We start from the raw sequence: 22,227 nt of genomic DNA, 5'->3' as shown, positions 1-22,227 counted from the left end.
TAAGGGTTAGGATTTTTAAAAGGTAAGGAGGAATAAACAAAAAACGCTATGTCCTTAAGGGGTTAAGGAACAGCAATAATAACACTTGGCTTATTTTGAAAGAATCCCCTTTACTTGTCACCATGTCTCTTGGACACACCAGACAACTCCCTATTCTTGATTTGGATAAGCAGGCGGACACCTCTACATAAATCCAGCTAGTCCATGCGTCTATGCTGAAATCTCTGCTATTTGTGAGCTAGGGAAGATTTTAACAGCAGTTTATGCCGGTTTGCCAGCATAATCTGCTAGTGCATACTGTAAATTGTGTAATTATTTGCCAGACAGAAAAATAATCAGGCATGAAAAATAGCCCTATTGTTTTTATTGTTTTGGTGCAAAAAGGCTGCAATTTTTCTGCAGCAGAAAAGATAGATAAATATATAACGTGATTGACCCTGGACTGGTCAGTATTCAGTGAAGACCCTTTCCCCTTTCACAAAATATTATATAGTTTATTAGTGAACATGCGATTGGGGTACAGACAATTACAATAGGACCAATATTTTTAGCATAACCAAAGTTTATACATCTGTAGCTTTTTCATGGGTGTATTGTTGACCTTGTAATGGCTTTGAAAACGAGTGTGCCATTGTATCCTCACTGATTCATCCTCTCTTCTTTCATGTCAGTCTCCTCAGAGCTGTTATTATACTTAGCTTTCGTCAATTCCACAACCCATACAAAGATATACCTTGCACTTACTGCTCCATTTGCCTGCATCCCCACTGCACAAATATCTCTACTAATGCATTACTTTCTATTCAAAGCAATGGTGTCTCTATGATGCTAGTCTATTTAACTCTATACTTTCTTTTCTGCTTTGTAGTAGTCATTGCAAAATTCAGCCCCAAAAAAATATTTGAAGTACATGACTTCCCAACACAAGATCCTTCTAAGAATACAGTATACATATCTAGAGGGGTGACTTGAAGCTCCAGGGCCTCAATGCATAATTTGTTACGTGGCCCACATCTGCCATCTGATATTATAATACTAGTATCTTCTAATGAAGGGACTTTGGGTACCCTCCAGCTCCACAGACAAATGCAACTGCTTACTCTATCCCCCTATAGCTGTGCCTCTGTGAATATCATCCCTGATGTTGTTTTTTTTATTAACCCTTTTTTTATTAACCCTTTTCCATGTTAGATAACAGTCCTGGAGCCTTAAAGGGGAATTCCTTCTGAAAATCATCTGATGTATGTCATAAACATTATGGACCACTACTACATAACCTTTAATCCAACCTTGACACTAAATTGCAGGCTCAATATATAGTTAAATGGGGTTGTACACGTAAAGGGGTTTACACTTTGGACAATAATTTTTAGTTAGAAGAGCCGAAATAAACAAGCTCATTGTATGGTGTCCTTACATGGAACCCCTAGGATCATTTTGAATCTACTCTGGAACCAGCTGCAGTAAGCTCTCAGTTCCCCTACTGCACCCCTGCTGGACAAATAAAACATTAAACAGTTAGAATTAAAATCATTAGGCTGTCTGTGTAATGCAATTTTCCACTGAGCCCTCCTGATAGCATGAAACACTCTTTGTTTCTAGCTGATAGATGTCTGTTCTGAATAGGGAACCCCCTATATAAAAGTCCTTGATACAATAAATGAAACAGATATTCTAAATCACACAACCCTTTTAACCATGTTATCCAACAGCAAAGCTCTACTAATAGCCCCTACTCCACCATAGCTACCTTGACTGGTTTCCTGTTATTTCTTCCTTTCTTGGTTTTCCTTCATGGGTCAAAATTATAACCAACTGCCTCTACTCTGCATGGAGGTGGACCCTTAGCTGCCAAATGGCGGAGGCTGCCCTAAACCACTGGACCCCTAAGTGCAGCTACCATACCTGTAACCTGGTAGTTACATTCATAGCAGTAGTCCTTTCTTGGGGGGCTATTCAGATGCACTGACTTCTTTTTACCTAATAGAATACTCCATTCTTGCACATTACTGTAATATGATAAATTATTCCGTTCTTCATCCTTTTTACTAGATCGTTGCACAGAAAAGGATTACCAAAGGCCTCTTCCTGAAATATGGGAAATATGCTGGGAAATCCGCCATAACGGTGAGAGCTGCTATACGATATACCCTGTAGTATTTAGACATAGAGGGTAAAGATGAGCCATTCAATCCACTGCTTGGTTTGAGATTCAAAGATTATGAGACGATTTTCAAATCTTTAGCCATTACTGAAAATATTATAATGAAGTATTTACTCCTGCACCCATACTGAACAGAATTTCTATAGAATTTGGTCAATCCAAATGTTTATCTCTGTATTAACATCTTACCTATGTTATTTTGGGAATCCATATCTGTAGTCCACCTGTACAAGTTAAAAATTAATGTAAAAATCCTTTATTTCAAACCTCTGGATGGCAACCAATATGGATTCTATTACAGCTTACAATGTGCTTGTCACTATGGCATTTCACATCCATGAAAGGTAAATCTGCTTAATAATACATCATTTGTTCTGTACTGAGGCATAACTAGAAAACTCCTTCTATGTGTAGACATTGAAAAAATTTGTAAGCAATTTCTTATTAAATTGGATAGACAGACATAGATAGATGGACACAGAGATAGATAGATACAGTAGATAGATAAATGGATGGATAGACATATAGATATGAGAGAGATAATATATGAATAGATTTGATTTATATAGATAAATAGGCAGACAGATGAAAAGATAGATAGATATCCAAGAGTTACAGGTCACAGCACAAAATGCAGAAGTAGTAGCATAGAAACATAGAAGACATCACTGGACCGATCCACTGTGCCCGTGGTCAACTGGAGGGCCACTCCAATATCCTAGTATATTCAAGAGCTACAGGCCACAGCATAAAAAGATGGAAGACTCAATTTTCTTATATATAGAGCTGTGATTTATTGGTTCCCCACATGCAATGTTTTGTCTTAATGTAAGCCTCTCTCAAGCTTGAGAAAGGGTTACATTGAGCTGAAAAGTTACATGTGGGAAACCAATAAATCACAGTTCTACATATAGGAATACAGAGTATTCCATCTTTTTGTGCTGTGGCTTGTAACTCTTGGCTATACTGGGATATTGGAGTGGCCCTCCAGTTGACCACGGGCACAGTGGATCTGTCCAGTGCTGTCTTCTATGTTTCTACTTTGTAGATAGATAGATAGATAGATAGATAGATGTGGAATAGATCTGGTAATAGTTGGGACTAATGTTTATTAAGAATACCATCAATGGCATCTTCTGCAATGAAATCATATCGATATTTGGTTTATTGATTTTTTGCTTTTTAAAAAAATATATTTTCACGCTATTTCCCACAGGTAATTTCGGAGGAAATTTCTGGAAATAACGGATATGTGGAGCTGTCATTCTGCGCAAAGAAACTGGATGACAAGGTGACAGACACAGGGTACAGCCTCCTTTCTGGAGACAGACTTGCAGGTTTCTCCATTTGTAGAATGAATGATGTAAATAGGCTCATTAAATGGTCTTTCCAAAAGAGTAAGAAATGTATCACACTGTACTTGAATCACTAGGATATATATATATATATATAATAACTCACTGATCAATAATACTCCAACTGACAGGACTGATCCTTAGAATAAAGGGGCTGCAATGCCAGCTAAGAGCATCAGCTCCTTCACAGTGTGTCCCTACCTTGCCTGTACTGGTCACCTGTTGTGTGGGGAACTGCAACACAGTCCTATTCACTTGGGTAGAGTTCTGTTGCAATATCTGCCCAGGAGTTGATCTGGAACATTTTTGTGCAGGAAGGGGGAATTCAAACTCTCAGTGATTAAAATGTTATTGCATATCCTAGATGTATGTCATAAAATTCTATAATGGGAATACCCCTTTAAAAAGTAAAGATTCTTGTATAGTCAATACAGGACAGAACATTTTATGTACCGTAACTTTTTGTATTCATGATATAGTTGCCTGTTTTCTTTTATACTTAGTTTCCTATATTCTAAGCAACTGTATGTAACACGCACTGTCATATTTTATACAAAACTTTATAGATATGCATTTCTTAAAATATATTTCTTGTGATTAGTGCTCTTGTTACGCCGAGCGCTCCGGGTCCCCGCTCCTCCCCGGAGCGCTCGCTACACTCTCCCCGCTGCAGCGCTCCGGTCAGATCCACTGACCCGGGGCGCTGCGATTCCGCTTCCAGCCGGGATGCGATTCGCGATGCGGGTAGCGCCCGCTCGCGATGCGCACCCCGGCTCCCGTACCTGACTCGCTCTCCCTCGGTCCTGTCCCGGCGCGCGCGGCCCCGCTCCCTAGGGCGCGCGCGCGCCGGGTCTTTGCGATTTAAAGGGCCACTGCGCCGCTGATTGGCGCAGTGATTCCAATTAGTGTGTTCACCTGTGCACTTCCCTATATCACCTCACTTCCCCTGCACTCCCTTGCCGGATCTTGTTGCCATTGTGCCAGTGAAAGCGTTTCCTTGTGTGTTCCTAGCCTGTGTTCCAGACCTCCTGCCGTTGCCCCTGACTACGATCCTTGCTGCCTGCCCCGACCTTCTGCTACGTCCGACCTTGCTTCTGTACCCTTGTACCGCGCCTATCTTCAGCAGCCAGAGAGGTGAGCCGTTGCTAGTGGATACGACCTGGTCACTACCGCCGCAGCAAGACCATCCCGCTTTGCGGCGGGCTCTGGTGAAAACCAGTAGTGACTTAGAACCGATCCACTAGCACGGTCCACGCCAATCCCTCTCTGGCACAGAGGATCCACTACCTGCCAGCCGGCATCGTGACAGTAGATCCGGCCATGGATCCCGCTGAAGTTCCTCTGCCAGTTGTCGCTGACCTTACCACGGTGGTCGCCCAGCAGTCACAACAGATAGCGCAACAAGGCCAACAGCTGTCTCAACTGACCGTTATGCTACAGCAGTTACTACCACAGCTTCAGCAGTCATCTCCTCCGCCAGCTCCTGCACCTCCTCCGCAGCGAGTGGCCACTCCTGGTCTACGCCTATCCTTGCCGGATAAATTTGATGGGGACTCTAAGTTTTGCCGTGGCTTTCTTTCCCAATGTTCCCTGCATCTGGAGATGATGTCGGACCAGTTTCCCACTGAAAGGTCTAAGGTGGCTTTCGTAGTCAGCCTTCTGTCTGGAAAAGCCCTGTCTTGGGCCACACCGCTCTGGGACCGCAATGACCCCGTCACTGCCTCTGTACACTCCTTCTCGGAAATCCGAAGTGTCTTTGAGGAACCTGCCCGAGCCTCTTCTGCTGAGACTGCCCTGTTGAACCTGGTCCAGGGTAATTCTTCCGTTGGCGAGTATGCCGTACAATTCCGTACTCTTGCTTCAGAATTATCCTGGAATAATGAGGCCCTCTGCGCGACCTTTAAAAAAGGCCTATCCAGCAACATTAAAGATGTTCTGGCCGCACGAGAAATTCCTGCTAATCTACATGAACTCATTCACCTAGCCACTCGCATTGACATGCGTTTTTCCGAAAGGCGTCAGGAGCTCCGCCAAGATATGGACTCTGTTCGCACGAGGCGTTTCTTCTCCTCGGCTCCTCTCTCCTCTGGTCCCCTGCAACCCGTTCCTGTGCCTCCCGCCGTGGAGGCTATGCAGGTCGACCGGTCTCGCCTGACACCTCAAGAGAGGACACGACGCCGCATGGAGAACCTCTGCCTGTACTGTGCTAGTACCGAACACTTCCTGAGGGATTGTTCTATCCGTCCTCCCCGCCTGGAAAGACGTACGCTGACTCCGCACAAAGGTGAGACAGTCCTTGATGTCTACTCTGCTTCTCCACGTCTTACTGTGCCTGTGCGGATGTCTGCCTCTGCCTTCTCCTTCTCTACTGTGGCCTTCTTGGACTCTGGATCTGCAGGAAATTTTATTTTGGCCTCTCTCGTCAACAGGTTCAACATCCCAGTGACCAGTCTCGCCAGACCCCTTTACATCAATTGTGTAAACAATGAAAGATTGGACTGTACCATACGTTTCCGCACGGAGCCCCTTCTAATGAGCATCGGATCTCATCACGAGAGGATTGAACTTTTGGTCCTCCCCAATTGCACCTCGGAAATTCTCCTTGGACTTCCCTGGCTTCAACTTCATTCCCCAACCCTGGATTGGTCCACTGGGGAGATCAAGAGTTGGGGGCCCTCTTGTTCCAAGGACTGTCTAAAACCGGTTCCCAGTAACCCTTGCCGTGACTCTGTGGTTCCTCCAGTAACCGGTCTCCCTAAGGCCTATATGGACTTCGCGGATGTTTTCTGCAAAAAACAAGCTGAGACTCTACCTCCTCACAGGCCTTATGATTGTCCTATCGACCTCCTCCCGGGCACTACTCCACCCCGGGGCAGAATTTATCCTCTCTCTGCCCCAGAGACTCTTGCCATGTCTGAATACGTCCAGGAAAATTTAAAAAAGGGCTTTATCCGTAAATCCTCCTCTCCTGCCGGAGCCGGATTTTTCTTTGTGTCCAAAAAAGATGGCTCCCTACGTCCTTGCATTGACTACCGCGGTCTTAATAAAATCACGGTTAAGAACCGCTACCCCCTACCCCTCATCTCTGAACTCTTTGATCGCCTCCAAGGTGCCCACATCTTTACTAAACTGGACTTAAGAGGTGCCTATAACCTCATCCGCATCAGAGAGGGGGATGAGTGGAAAACGGCATTTAACACCAGAGATGGACACTTTGAGTATCTGGTCATGCCCTTTGGCCTGTGCAACGCCCCTGCTGTCTTCCAAGACTTTGTTAATGAAATTTTTCGTGATCTGTTATACTCCTGTGTTGTTGTATATCTGGACGATATCCTAATTTTTTCTGCCAATCTAGAAGAACACCGCCAGCATGTCCGTATAGTTCTTCAGAGACTTCGTGACAACCAACTCTATGCCAAAATTGAGAAATGTCTGTTTGAATGCCAATCTCTTCCTTTTCTAGGATATTTGGTCTCTGGCCAGGGACTACAAATGGATCCAGACAAACTCTCTGCCGTCTTAGATTGGCCACGCCCCTCCGGACTCCGTGCTATCCAACGCTTTTTGGGGTTCGCCAATTATTACAGGCAATTTATTCCACATTTTTCTACCGTTGTGGCTCCTATCGTGGCTTTAACCAAAAAAAATGCCGATCCCAAGTCTTGGCCTCCTCAAGCGGAAGACGCCTTTAAACGACTCAAGTCTGCCTTTTCTTCGGCTCCCGTGCTCTCCAGACCTGACCCTTCCAAACCCTTCCTATTGGAGGTTGATGCCTCCTCAGTGGGAGCTGGAGCTGTTCTTCTACAAAAAAATTCTTCCGGGCATGCTGTCACTTGTGGTTTTTTTTCTAGGACCTTCTCTCCGGCGGAGAGGAACTACTCCATCGGGGATCGAGAGCTTCTAGCCATCAAATTAGCACTTGAGGAATGGAGGCATCTGCTGGAGGGATCAAGATTTCCAGTTATTATTTACACCGACCACAAGAACCTCTCCTACCTCCAGTCTGCCCAACGGCTGAATCCTCGCCAGGCCCGGTGGTCTCTGTTCTTTGCCCGATTTAATTTTGAGATTCACTTTCGGCCTGCCGATAAGAACATTAGGGCCGATGCTCTCTCTCGTTCCTCGGATGCCTCAGAAGTTGAACTCTCTCCGCAACACATCATTCCACCTGACTGCCTGATCTCCACTTCTCCAGCCTCCATCAGGCAAACTCCTCCAGGAAAGACCTTTGTTTCTCCACGCCAACGCCTCGGAATCCTCAAATGGGGTCACTCCTCCCATCTCGCAGGTCATGTGGGCATCAAGAAATCTGTGCAACTCATCTCCCGCTTCTATTGGTGGCCGACTCTGGAGACGGATGTTGTGGACTTTGTGCGAGCCTGCACTATCTGTGCCCAGGATAAGACTCCTCGCCAGAAGCCCGCTGGTCTTCTTCATCCCCTGCCTGTCCCCGAACAGCCTTGGTCTCTGATTGGTATGGATTTTATTACTGATTTACCCCCTTCCCGTGGCAACACTGTTATTTGGGTGGTCGTTGATCGATTCTCCAAAATGGCACATTTCATCCCTCTTCCTGGTCTTCCTTCAGCGCCTCAGTTGGCTAAACAATTTTTTGTACACATTTTTCGTCTTCACGGGTTGCCTACGCAGATCGTCTCGGATAGAGGCGTCCAATTCGTGTCTAAATTCTGGAGGGCTCTCTGTAAACAACTCAAGATTAAATTAAATTTTTCTTCTGCATATCATCCCCAGTCCAATGGACAAGTAGAAAGAATTAACCAGGTCTTGGGTGATTATTTGCGACATTTTGTTTCCTCCCGCCAGGATGACTGGGCAGATCTCCTTCCATGGGCCGAATTCTCGTATAACTTCAGAGTCTCTGAATCTTCCTCCAAATCCCCATTTTTCGTGGTGTACGGCCGTCACCCTCTTCCCCCCCTCCCTACCCCCTTGCCCTCTGGTCTGCCCGCTGTGGATGAAATTTCTCGTGACCTTTCCATCATATGGAGAGAGACCCAAAATTCTCTCTTACAGGCTTCATCACGCATGAAGAAGTTCGCGGATAAGAAAAGAAGAGCCCCTCCCATTTTTTCCCCTGGAGACAAGGTATGGCTCTCCGCTAAATATGTCCGCTTCCGTGTCCCTAGCTACAAGTTGGGACCACGCTATCTTGGTCCTTTCAAAATTTTGTGTCAGATTAATCCTGTCTCTTACAAACTTCTTCTTCCTCCTTCTCTTCGTATCCCTAATGCCTTTCACGTTTCTCTTCTTAAACCACTCATCCTCAACCGTTTTTCTCCCAAATCTGTTCCTCCCACTCCTGTTTCCGGCTCCTCGGACATCTTCTCTGTCAAAGAGATCTTAGCTTCTAAAAAGGTCAGAGGGAAAACTTTTTTTTTAGTGGATTGGGAGGGTTGTGGTCCTGAAGAGAGATCCTGGGAACCTGAGGACAACATCCTAGACAAAAGTCTGCTCCTCAGGTTCTCAGGCTCTAAGAAGAGGGGGAGACCCAAGGGGGGGGTACTGTTACGCCGAGCGCTCCGGGTCCCCGCTCCTTCCCGGAGCGCTCGCTACACTCTCCCCGCTGCAGCGCTCCGGTCAGATCCACTGACCCGGGGCGCTGCGATTCCGCTTCCAGCCGGGATGCGATTCGCGATGCGGGTAGCGCCCGCTCGCGATGCGCACCCCGGCTCCCGTACCTGACTCGCTCTCCCTCGGTCCTGTCCCGGCGCGCGCGGCCCCGCTCCCTAGGGCGCGCGCGCGCCGGGTCTTTGCGATTTAAAGGGCCACTGCGCCGCTGATTGGCGCAGTGATTCCAATTAGTGTGTTCACCTGTGCACTTCCCTATATCACCTCACTTCCCCTGCACTCCCTTGCCGGATCTTGTTGCCATTGTGCCAGTGAAAGCGTTTCCTTGTGTGTTCCTAGCCTGTGTTCCAGACCTCCTGCCGTTGCCCCTGACTACGATCCTTGCTGCCTGCCCCGACCTTCTGCTACGTCCGACCTTGCTTCTGTCTACTCCCTTGTACCGCGCCTATCTTCAGCAGCCAGAGAGGTGAGCCGTTGCTAGTGGATATGACCTGGTCACTACCGCCGCAGCAAGACCATCCCGCTTTGCGGCGGGCTCTGGTGAAAACCAGTAGTGACTTAGAACCGATCCACTAGCACGGTCCACGCCAATCCCTCTCTGGCACAGAGGATCCACTACCTGCCAGCCGGCATCGTGACAGCTCTGTTTTGTTTATGACCAGTGGTGCATGGTTTAACAGTGTTATTCCAATGGTATCACCCGTAAAAAGTGACAAGCATAAATAAAAAAGAATTTACCTTATTTGTTTCCATAATGCAACAGAACAATTCCATATATGTTTTTATTCATGCATTCACTAATACAAATCAATGGCAGCCATGAGTGGATTCTTCTTTTTTTTTTGCATTAGGACCTTTTTAGCAAATCAGATCCATTCCTGGAAATCTACAGAGTAAACGATGACCAAAGTGAACAGCTGGTGTATAGAACAGAGGTGAGATACTGAAGGAGGAGGAAGGGAAACTAGTGTGAACAGAGCAGAAACACAAAGAATGTCTGAATTATAAAATGTAGTCCATAACTATGACATGAAAGGGGGAAGTTATCATTTCCTGCGCCAGGCGACAGGGTCAAAAATTGCACATCATTTTTGCGTAAGCTATGTTCTTGCACATTTTTTGTTCCCCTGAACAAATGGAGTGGCAGAGTGCATACACAGCAAGTGTTCCTTTTATTCTCTATAAGACTTCTTACCATTTCCGATAACTTTTTATATTTTATTGACGCCTTTACGTGCAAGAATGATTACTCAGTATTGACCTAAATTGCATGGAGAGTGAATCTTAAACCTCGTTTAGGTGTAGGAATGGCCAGTAAGCATGACTTAAATAGGTACTCCGGTGGAAAACTTTTAATCAACTGCTGCCAGAAAATGAAACAGATTTGTAAATTACTTTTATTTCTTTTAGGAACACAGAGCTCTCTGCTGACATCATGACCACAGTGCTATCTGTTGACACCTCTGTCCATTTTAAAAACTGTCCAGAGTAGGAGAAAATCCCAATAGCAAACATATGCTGCTCTGGACAGTTCCTAAAATGGACAGAGATGTCAGCAGAGAGCATTGTGGTCATGATGTCAGCAGAGAGCACTGTGTTCCAAAAAAAAAAAAAATTCCTCTGTAGAATTCAGCAGCTAAAAAGTACTGGAAGGATTAAGATTTTTTTTAATATAAGTAATTTACAAATCTGTTTAACTTTCTGGCGCCAGTTGATTTAAAAAAAAAAAAAAAAAAGTTTTCCACCGGAGTACCCCTTTTAAGGGTGAGAGTGACAAGAGAGCATTGACCAATGAGAAGTACTAGTTTAAAAACTTTTTGTATGTTCTCATTTTTGCCTAGGTTGTTAAAAATAACTTGAATCCTGTTTGGGATCCATTTAAGGTGTCCCTAAGTTCTCTGTGCTGCTGTGAGGAGAAGAGGAAGCTCAGGGTAACTAGTATTCTTCATATATTCTGGAATTCATATTTCCTTGCTTTTCACCTATCACTATAGTCCCCCCCATTAATTTCCTCTTTTTATCTCTACTAATTCCTTTTTCTCTTTTTATCTCACTGTCCATCCACCCCCTCTTTTTTTCTTCTAGTGCCTAGTCTGGGATTATGACTCCCGCGGAAAACATGATTTTATTGGAGAGTTTTACGCAACCTTTGAAGAAATGCAGAAAGGAATTGGTGGGAACAAGGTAAGGAAAGTCGAATTTACAAGGAGCAGATGAGCGTGGAAAATAGGGATGTTGGTTTTGAAATGGAAATGAGTTGTAGCTTATGTCCTGATATAACCCAAGCAGCACTAAACTTCTGCAGTGAAAAACGTCTTGTTTTCCTAAATCCGTCTGCTTAGAAGCCTTGTTCTTCTAACTCATTATAGGGTGACATTAGAGACATCAGAAGTATAAACTGCCCTCCCATCATATGCTTAGATGTATTGCTGAAGGACAAAAGGGGTAGACATGCCTGTCCGTTCCCCCCCCATACATCATAAGTGTGATCTTTGGGCCAATTTTTTACCCTCTTGCCTCAGGAACCTACCAGATCAGGGCCTCTGCTCTTTAAGGGCCCCATTGCAGCTTCATGGTATGTACTATGTGGTGTATGCTGTACCATAAGTTCTTATTAGGGATCTGAATTAATAATCAATGCATAAAATATCCATATCAGTGGATTTGTGTTTTTCAAGGCTCAAGTGTTCTTGACTTCCATTGCTAGGAAAAGAATGGCATGACAGTCTTTAAATCATTTAGATTTATCAATAGCATAAGGCACATGTTTGCAGTGTCTAGTGTAAGTTAACACTGTCTAAGAGTTAAGAATTATTAATAAATCTGCCACATTGTGCTTCCTTGTGCCACTATCTTCTCCAAATTTGGGTAAAAATAACAAAAAACTAAAGTAAATTTTTCTTTCACTTTTGCAGGTACAATGGGACTGTGTTAATCCTAAATACAAAATTAAGAAAAGAAATTACAAGAACTCTGGGATTGTTATATTATCTGATCTAAAGGTAAATAATCAGTGTTATTTTTCTTCTTTTTCTATATATTCGATACATGCAGGGTATATTGGAGACATAGACAAAGAAAAGAGTTTGTATTCTTTAAATATTAATTAAAATATGAATGACAAGATTTACTCCTCAACTGGGCATAGTGCACATGAAGATCAAGCTGCCAGGATCTTCTCTGTGAATTCTGGGTCTTCGTAGTATTCCAGCTTCTAATGTCTCATCTCCATTTATTACAGATACACAGAGTCTATTCCTTTCTTGATTACATAATGGGTGGCTGTCAAATACACTTTACAGTAAGTACCTCTGTGATCTATTTTATATATAAATATATATATATATATATATATATATATATATATATATATATATATATATATATATATTTATTTACATACATATGTTATTATTATTTGCAGAGGTAAAGATATTTGATGGTCAGGGGGTAACAAATAAATCAGCAGTGCTTAAGAAATGGTAAAGTTATGATACTCACCGTAGGGTTCTATCTTGTAGCCTGGGTCACAATGCAAAATCTGTTACAAGGCCCCCAAGTACCATTTGTATACTGTGTTCTTATGTTGCACGTGGGATTCTGAGCCCCTCCAGACACCAGTGCCAGAGTGCAACTACTACCTCTGCATTCTCTATAGCTATGTGCCTGTTCCTTGTTAACCATTAGGCTTTCTTAGTCTTTGTAGGCACTACATTCCATTACCTACTAACTTTTTTTCTCCTACCTACCATCTCCTGGCAGGCCCGCTTCAGTTGGTATACGCTGCCACTGTACTTTTATACTTTGTTACCTTGGTAGATACAGCAGCATATGTAATGTTTATTTAACCAGTGCAGCTGCATTAAAGCCCAGGAGACAAGGGGGCCCTCTACTACCAGAAAATATGCTCAAAGCTATAGTATCTATTGCATAATATACTTAAAGTGTGTGTTGTTTTTGTGTCTCTATGAGGAGTCCATGGAGGGGCCATTATGTTAATGAGGGAGGTGATATAAATCCCCTATGTGGCGGCATGGCTCACGGTCATTGCCCCTTAACCCCTGAAGACGTCACATACGTGACTAAACATGTTAGGGGGGGCATTGTGAGGAATTTTAACAACAGCATCAGCACTGGTTATCAGCACACACTGCAGGTGTGCCGTGCAAAACTCAAAGTGTCTGTCCACAACAGTATACAATAGTGCTCCAGTGCAGATGATGCTGGGTTTTTTAATTCACTAAATCATTAAATCAGCTCACTATTATGATTTAAGTAAATAAAAGTTACGTTTTAGGCAAATACAGTGAGGGATAACAAGCAGACCTTTTTACTCAGTCCTAATGGGCCGAGTTGTAGTGAAAAGAAAATCTTTGTGGAGTCCAAACACAGGAAGTGTGGGTGTAAAAGCAGGGCTCTGTGCACTTAGGACAAACAGGGCTCTGCACACTGAGGCTCTATGACTGGCCCCCAGCTCACACAGCAGGATGACAAGCCAGGAGCCTGCACAGAGCCCTGCTTGTCCTGCCCTCACTTCCTGTATTTGGACTCCTCATAGAGACACACACAGGCAATAGCTGCAGGGACAGCATTTTTTCACCTAAAAATGTACACATTTTTAATCAATGTATATTACAAATACACATCTAATAGTATTATGTACATTATATCAAACATTTTTGATGGCAACAGGTACACTTTAATGTAAGGGACTGAGCTAATGTATTTTATGACTTAAAGTTACTAATAGATTGTTAAAAAGTAAAAAAGTTGGAGGGGGGTGGGAGGGGGCTAATATGAGCAGGGATATGGAAAGCAGGGAGCCCAAACATGGTTCTTAAACAGGGACCTTTAGCTGCCTTTGTCTACCCCTGGGTAGTAACACCTATTAGCATGTGCCATAATAGAAAGTAGAGGGAATCATTCCACAACTCTTGGGAAGACTACAGGTGGCAAGATTTATGGTTCTCTAGCTGACCTTGTCATCTGTGTTGTCCTCTAGTTCTGCCTCTGCTACTTGACTCTTTGCATGCAACATTTTGTCAAAATCCCCATCTTAATAATAAGCTGCACCTTCATGAGAGTTTCAGGAACATACTAACATGCTTGACTCTGTTTCTTCTTGTAAGGTTGCCATAGACTTCACTGCGTCCAATGGAGATCCCAGAAATAGCTGCTCCCTTCATTATATTAACCCTTACCAGCCCAACGAGTATCTGAAGGCCCTAGTTGCTGTTGGAGAAATCTGCCAAGATTATGACAGGTGTTCAGCACCACTTCCTCTGTGTTTGTCCTGTTTGTGACTACAGATGTGATACACAGCCTCAGGGCGAATTCTAAAGAGCCTTCTATGTGTCATTGAAGCACACTACCTATCCATAGCTGTGTTCCATAAGCTGTGATGTGTACCCAGGTGTTCCAGGTTCAAAAATAAATCAAGAGGCAAGGGCTCTTGGATAATGATATTAGCCTCTATCAAGTTGGGGAACAACATTTGCTACTCCATTTCACTATTCCTACCTATTTTCCTTTTCCATTATACAACATTTACGACCATTTTTACTACTCCATTTACTACTCCATTTTACTGCTACATTTACCACTCCACACCACAAATAGACAGGCTGTAGACTGAAAGTCTGTGTAAACCTGGCAACCTTCTTCTTACAACATTTCAAACTGTTTAAGTTTCGAAATATGTCATTGTGGTTGCAAATTATTGACGTTTACAAAATATTTGAACCCCTCAGGAAAATTGAAGAAGCTTCTGCTATGTAATTCTTTTCTGGTGCTCATGGGGTGGCTACTGGAGTGATGATTGAGTTGTAATGATGAGGGTAGTAGTCCCTGATACGTCATGTGGCTAAGTGGGGAAACCCAGAATTCCTTGGTGCGCCCCACAATATCTTTTTCAAAGGTAGTTCTTCCCTTATTCAAAGCCCAGCAATGAGACTTTTTAGTGTCGGTGAACAACTGTAACTTTGCTTAATTCCCTAAGTAGTCCTATGCAACAAATATACTTGAATTGAACCTACAGTGTTTGTACCAAGTCAGTGTATACATAATAAATATTAAATACCTGTCACAGAACACCCTCAAAGCCAGATCAAAACCCATATTTTATTACTACAGAAACAGAAAATTATGAAAACACTTTAAAAATTTGAACAGTAGCAACTAGAAGAAAAACACATAAGTATACTAAAGCAAGAATTACATGGAAATTGCTAAAAGGGTATGATTGAAAATACAGAGAGTATTAATCATGTGCTATGTCACTTGTAAGATATGACAAATAGTATATGCTGCTAAAAGCATGCAGAATAACAAATGCAAGTTAATATTACAACTGACTGCACAGTGAAATAAATAGCCGATTCTACAAACTCAAAGCTGCATGCTGAGTAACCTTATCGGAGGATCGAATTGGAAAGCAACACACAGTATAGACTACATAAAACTATAATCTTGCCACAATGTGAGGATCAAAAATGCATAAAGAGCAGAGCATACAAACATTCACAGAGGAAACTGAACACAGTCGGCCACCCATACCGTTGTTACTGCACAGGCCCCTACACCGTTTCACACACTTGCTTTGTCTTGATTATTCTTCCCTTAGTTTGTGAGATCGGCTATATTTTTCAGCAGTCAGTTGTACTATTGACTTTTATTTGTTATTCTGCTTGCTTTTAGCAGCATTTACTATTTGTTATAACTTACAAGTGGCATGTTCTCATTTCTTGATCTAACTGAACAAGGATTCGTATGAGACTGCAGAACTCCACTCCACTTAATTTTGTGGCAAACTGTGACATGACACTCAGCAAATTGCATCCAGATGAAGTTCCCCAGACTTAACACTGGTCCAACCAGAGGTAAAACTAGATCCAGTTTGAAGAAAACAAAGTCATTGTGCAACTTATCTTCCCTAAACACATGGCAGACAATGCTGAAGAGCTTAACAATCCTTGCAGAAGGACTTTTGGCAAGGTTTTAACTTGCTTATAGACAGGACTCATGACAATGTGGCCTCCTTGTTGGAGGTAAGCCTGACATAAGCTATAACTAGACTCACAAAAATCAGTCTCCTCTGGAATGTGTAATATGACAGAGCAGAGAATCTGACATGGGCTCCTGGCTACGCCAAAGCAGAACTGAACTAACAGGAAACATGTTCCATCTTAATTTTCAGACTAGGAGCAGGTGTTAGGGCAACTCCTGTAACTACTGGCTAAGAGTCTTACTTGTGACTACACACTTAGGCCTTTAGCACCTGAAATATATACTTTATTGTCCAGCAAACCTTTTAATACATAAGCAATCCCACTAAGTCTGACAAAGCAGCTGGTACCACCCTTGCCTTGGACCACCACACTCATACACAATAGGGCCTATTTTGATCTTATCAATCATATAGTTAAACCATTCAAGGGTTTTACAATTAGGTTATTCTCCTGTTGCCCATTTCATCTGTGGCAAGGACATTTCTTTAAAGTTTCCCTATTACTACAAATGCTGTTTGTACCCTGAGCAGTGGAAGTGACACTAGCAGACTTGCATGCCCTAAATGATGCCTTGTTGTTGGGGGAAGATGAAAGGCTAAGGAGGTCCACTGACTCTTGATTGTTACCTCTTTTCAGTGATAAAAGATTCTCTGCCCTTGGATTTGGTGCTCGCATTCCTCCAAAATATGAGGTAACAAAATTTTTATTTTTATGATTTTTGCTGAAAGTGTCATTATATAGTGATAACAAAGTACTAAGTAGTAAGATCACATATGGTAAAACCCAACTTGTCTATGACTTATAATCTATTGTCTATATGTAGTTATCCTTCATAGGAGCAATGTTTTGATTTATGGTCCAACCCCTGAGACCCCCACTAATAAGCAAATCATAGAAACACCAGTTCATTTGGTGAAGGCAAATGAACCGCATACAAAAAAAAAAAAAAAAAAAAAAACTTGGGAGCTGTAATGTGCACTGTGTTCCATGCACTGATTTAAGCATTATATTGTGGTCATCCATATCCATTGGTTGTCTGTGTAATGTAGGATGCAAGAGATGAGAATCCTCAACAGGAACCATCACCACCAATATAAACTTAGAATTCCCCAGAATAAAAATATGAAATGGGCTTTCTTTAGGCATTGATGACCTAGTGTTAAAGAGGACCTGTGGCTATTCTGAAAAAAGGTCAGGTTATAGGGCATTGTAGTCCCAGCTGACAACCAAGACAATCCGTCAGAGAGTCGGGAAGCTTGATAATGTGTGCATTATTCCAGTTCATGAAGTTGTCAATTTTAGAAAGCTCATTTTTTTATATCATTCTGGGCAAGTCTGAGTTAATATTGGTGGTAGTGGGCCCCCATCAAGGGTTTTTATTTCTTCTTTATTTCTTATTTCCTGCATTACACAGACAACCCATGTATCTGAATGACTAAAATGTTATTCTGAAAGCGCAACTGTCATGAACTCTGGGTGCCATAACCTACACACAGCCTTTGTACTATGTGCAGATGGTGTGTACAGCATTGTTTTTACCTTATTTTTGCAGGCTTTTATCACCCCAAAAAATGCTTTTGATCACAGCCACACACAGTTGGATAGGCGTGGCGCGAGGTACACTATGCCCCTCTGCTGCCATGCTCACCCCCTGTGTCAGCACTGGGACCGCTGTGTGATTGACACAGGCGCACTGAGGAGGCAGACAGCGGTGGGAGTGATCGCTGGGGGAGCAAGCGCTTGCCTGGATAACACGCGGCAGTGTGCATGTTAGATGAGCTGAGGGGTGCATGCGCTGGGACCTGTGTGTCAATCACACAGCGGTCCCAGCGCTGACACAGGGGGGTGGGCATGGCGGCGGGGCATACCGTACCTCGTGCCATGCCTATCCGATTGTATGGGGCTATGATCGTGATGAAAGCCTGCAAAAATAAAGTAAAAACAATGCTGTGCACACCATCTGCACACAGTACAAAGGGTGTGAAGGTTATTGCACCCAGAGTTCATGACAGTTGCACTTTCATTTCCCCTGTGGTGGTATTGCAGGGAAGTTGAATACTTACTGTCAGGTCGCAAATTCCAGCTGATCACTGTGGACTAGCAGCATTTTGACACTCTAAATTCATTTTTTTGTTAAGGGACCCTTCTAATTTATTAATTGTACAAATTGGAGAACCTTCTCTAAGGGGGTATTCCCAATTTGAGCATGTTATCCCGTATCCATAGCATAGGGGATGACATGATGATCAGTGAAGTCTAAATGCTGGGACCCCTTCCCCCATCAATCCAGAAAACAAGGGCAAATTGCACTCAGGAATGACGGGAATACTCCATGCATATGTTGCCAACACTTAATTTATTTTCTATGGAGCTTCTAAGAACTGCCAAGACCTGAGCTTGGCAATACTTAGAATCCCCATATAGAACAAATGGAGTTCTGGTGGTACATGTATGGTGCAGTTTTCCCTAGTGCAGTTTTCCCTTGTTTTTTCACATTAATAGGGATCTGAGGGGTTTCTCAGATTAGTTGAGTTTACATCCTCACTGATCCCCAGAACTAATAGATCTTTGACCTTCAGCCCTTGGTTGGGAAATTGAATTCCACATCAACAAACTTTTTTTGTGTCCTCTGTTGTCCCGATTGTGCTGGATTATTTGAATATGCTAAAGATCATAGTACAATTCCTTTCTGGAGAGAAGTAGTGCTTCAGCAATTGTCACATTACTGAAGGTTCAAGTTCCAGGTCAATGGCCACTTGTCTGGAGACATATTTTATGCCTGTCTTTGCTTCTCGTTATTGATGTTTGCTCCTTGCTGATACTCTTTTCTATGCCTATGACCTATTTCTCCATTCCCTCCCCTCTTATTCCTTCTCTCCATATCTGAGGAAATTTCCTCAATGAGCCTGGGTAATTAGCAGCACGCACAGGGTCCATGTTCTACTCTCGTCTCCACTCAATGATCTCTCAAGTCCTTCTGAGTGCTTCTCCAATTTATTACACTCTGAATAATGCACAAGGAGCTCTCTTTAATCAGTGTTTGATAGAAATGAAACTCTCTCCCAATTAAGTGCTGATGTTGCAAATCAAACAGGAAATGTTCCTTTTGAAAAACGTCTTTGAACGTTCTTGTAATTGGTCTTGATCTGTACAGACTGGTAGAACATGACAAGCAAATATCACCAGGTGTATAATGAGACGCAAGAAGAAACAATGTGATTATCAGTAATTTACTCTTCTTTAGTTTTTATCTTTTTTTATTTTTTTATCTTATATTGTAATGTGAAATGAGTAGATTTGTTACTTGCTGTTGAAATATATTATGCTTTGATGAGGTCTAAAAAGGTGAAAGCAGTATTCCAGTATAGCAGAAAATACCGTTAGTGGCATATGGGAGATGGGAGCAAGGCTTATACTTTAAAGCAGTTTTATGTCCTAAAACGGAAAAAAAAACTGCCGGTGGCTGCTGCTAGAAAAATATGATATTGCATAAATGGTGCAATTATACAAAAGTCACCGCTCCTGACTGCAACTGTCCTGATGTCCAAAGGGGCCTGATTATTTGCCAAGTGCCATAGTATATGGCATCAATGGGGTTTGAGCACTCACTCTACCACTAATGTATTTTCCTATACATAAGCTGTCCATATGCTTTAGATGGTCCAAATGCTATCTTATGAACCATTTATGTTTAACCTTGTGAGATAAGCAACAGTAAAACACCTCTTGGGCCCTATCTACCCAGGGTGGAGAATCGACAAATGAATAGCCATAATAGTTGTTGAGGCAAGTCCATGCTACTTATGTCAAACTACTTAAACCTATATCTAAAACTTTGAACTTATTGTAATATTTTATATTACAGTTACAGTCCCTTTCGATGTAACAGAAAATAAAATGTCGGGACAAAGCTTTGTAAACAATCAGTGAAGGAGCCACATTAATAAATAACTAGGATAAACACTGAAATGAGTGGTAGTCAAACCTTAAGTGTGTTTTCATCTTAAATCTTTCAGAATCTGGGTTAATTAATTGCATCAATTAGTGATGGATAATTACCATGGCTGCAATTACCCTTCACACAAATGCAAATATAAAGCTTACAGTATTCTACACAAAGCTTTCAGCTACTTCATCCCGCTTCATTGCACATGCAACATTTCTAAGGTTTATTACACTTAGGTGAAACTCTATTTAGGCCATCAATCTTTACCGTACTTACCTGTTCATTTCAGGCTTACTAAGATTTTAAGTAGGTGGAGATGAGACATCATATAAACAATTAGGTATATTAATTGTCTCACTCATCTGTTGTCAAGATTTTAGCTGAAGATCCTTCAAATGGTCACTAACCTTCCAACAAACTTTTCAAGATAAGCTGTCATGTGATGTGTGCATGAGGAGTAGCAGTATTTCTGGCCATTATATAATTTGTATATGACATTTTTTTTTTACCAGTTTTCCTATCTGCATACACGATATCTACTTTTCAGTTGTTACTGAGCTAGTAGGTTGACACTAGCTAATATGATTTCTCCCAGATTCCTGAGGAGACTTCTTGGTAGCAGTAGAAAGTGTGGGTTTTATCTCCTTCAATATCTTCTGTCCTTCCTTTCTAGCTATTAATGCACATATAATACATGTCTTCCTGCTCCATTTCTGGCACTTTGCTCACTATTTATTAGGTTTCCACTTGGGGGTTATCTGCTTAACAGTACTTAAAGGGGTACTCCGATATAAAAAAAAAATTCACATCAACTGGCTCCAGAAAGTTAAACAGATTTCTAAATTACTTCTATTAAAAAATCTTAATCCTTTCAGCACTTATCAGTTACAGAGGAAATTGAGTTGTTCTTTTGTGTCTGACCACAGTGCCCTCTGCTATGGGCATTTGCTCCTACTCTGGACAGTTACTGACATGGATAGAGGTGTCAACAGAGAGCACTGTGGTCAGACAAAAAAGTCAACTTTTTCTGTAGTACACAGCAGCTGATATATACTGGAAGGATTAAGATTTTTTTTAATAGAAGTCATTTACAAATATGTTTAACTCTGGCAACAGTTGATATGAAAAAATGTTTTTAATGTTCTCTTACTTAGGCTGGGTCCACACTACGTTTTGTCCCATACGGGAGCGCATACGGCAGGGGGGAGCTAAAAGCTCGCGCTCCCGTATGTGACCGTATGCGCTCCCGTATGCCATTCATTTCAATGAGCCGACCGGAGTGAAACGTTCGATCCGGTCGGCTCATTTTTGCGCCGTATGCGCTTTTACAACCGGACCTAAAACCGTGGTTGACCACAGTTTTAGGTCCGGTTGTAAAAGCGCATACGGCGCAAAAATGAGCCAACCGGACCGAACGTTTCACTCCGGTCGGCTCATTGAAATGAATGGCATACGGGAGCGCATACGGTAACATACGGGAGCGCGAGCTTTTAGCTCCCCCCTGCCGTATGCGCTCCCGTATGGGACAAAACGTAGTGTGGACCCAGCCTTATTTTGTTTTGTGGCACTATTGAACTTTTGCTGCCACTGTATACTTTTTTTTGTTATAAGGGGGCTTATCTATATATATAAAACTCAACATGTGTGTGTGTGTATGTATGTATGTGTGTATGTGTGTATGTGTGTATGTTCCAGCATCACGTCCAAACGGCTAAAGATATTAACATGAAACCTGGCACACATGTTACTTATATGTCACTAACAAACATAGGATAGGTGATTTAACCCTTACTCACCCCCACTTGCCAGGGGCGGGGTTTATGTTTAAAGTCCCATACAAGTCAAGGGGAAAAATATGTTACTGCATAACTTCCAAACGGCTTGAGATATTTCGATAATACTTGGTCACATGTTACTTATATGTCCACTAAAAATATAGGATAGTTAATTTAACCCTTAACTACCCCCATTTGTGAGGGTCTGCGTTTTTGTTTAACCCCTTAAGGACACAGGGCGTATCCATACGCCCCCGTTTCCAAGTCCTTAAGGACACAGGGCGTATGGATACGCCCTGCGCATTTCCAGCCCCAACCGCTAGCTTGAGCGGAGTCGGTGCCGGATGCCTGCTGAAATCGTTCAGCAGGCATCCCGGCATATCGGCCAGGG

General features: G+C 42.6%; 1 protein-coding gene across 4 annotated transcripts in view; it reads left to right on the top strand.

The window, feature by feature from the left end:
• Positions 1–22,227, top strand: part of CPNE7 (copine 7) — a 197,855-nt gene that overhangs the window by 88,095 nt on the left and 87,533 nt on the right. For all 4 annotated transcript variants that reach the window (XM_056526017.1, XM_056526016.1, XM_056526014.1 and 1 more), the window contains 9 exons: positions 2,053–2,127; positions 3,381–3,455; positions 9,960–10,043; positions 10,950–11,039; positions 11,194–11,292; positions 12,024–12,110; positions 12,350–12,409; positions 14,238–14,371; positions 16,752–16,806. In XM_056526017.1, coding sequence (XP_056381992.1) covers positions 2,053–2,127; positions 3,381–3,455; positions 9,960–10,043; positions 10,950–11,039; positions 11,194–11,292; positions 12,024–12,110; positions 12,350–12,409; positions 14,238–14,371; positions 16,752–16,806 — 759 coding nt within the window. The remainder of the gene's footprint in view (positions 1–2,052; positions 2,128–3,380; positions 3,456–9,959; positions 10,044–10,949; positions 11,040–11,193; positions 11,293–12,023; positions 12,111–12,349; positions 12,410–14,237; positions 14,372–16,751; positions 16,807–22,227) is intronic.

Source organism: Hyla sarda, chromosome 6 (assembly GCF_029499605.1).
Source record: "Hyla sarda isolate aHylSar1 chromosome 6, aHylSar1.hap1, whole genome shotgun sequence".
In the NCBI taxonomy this organism is placed as follows: domain Eukaryota; kingdom Metazoa; phylum Chordata; class Amphibia; order Anura; family Hylidae; genus Hyla; species Hyla sarda.
The sequence above is the reverse complement of the archived record's forward strand: the minus strand, read 5'-3'. Positions and strand labels throughout refer to the sequence as shown.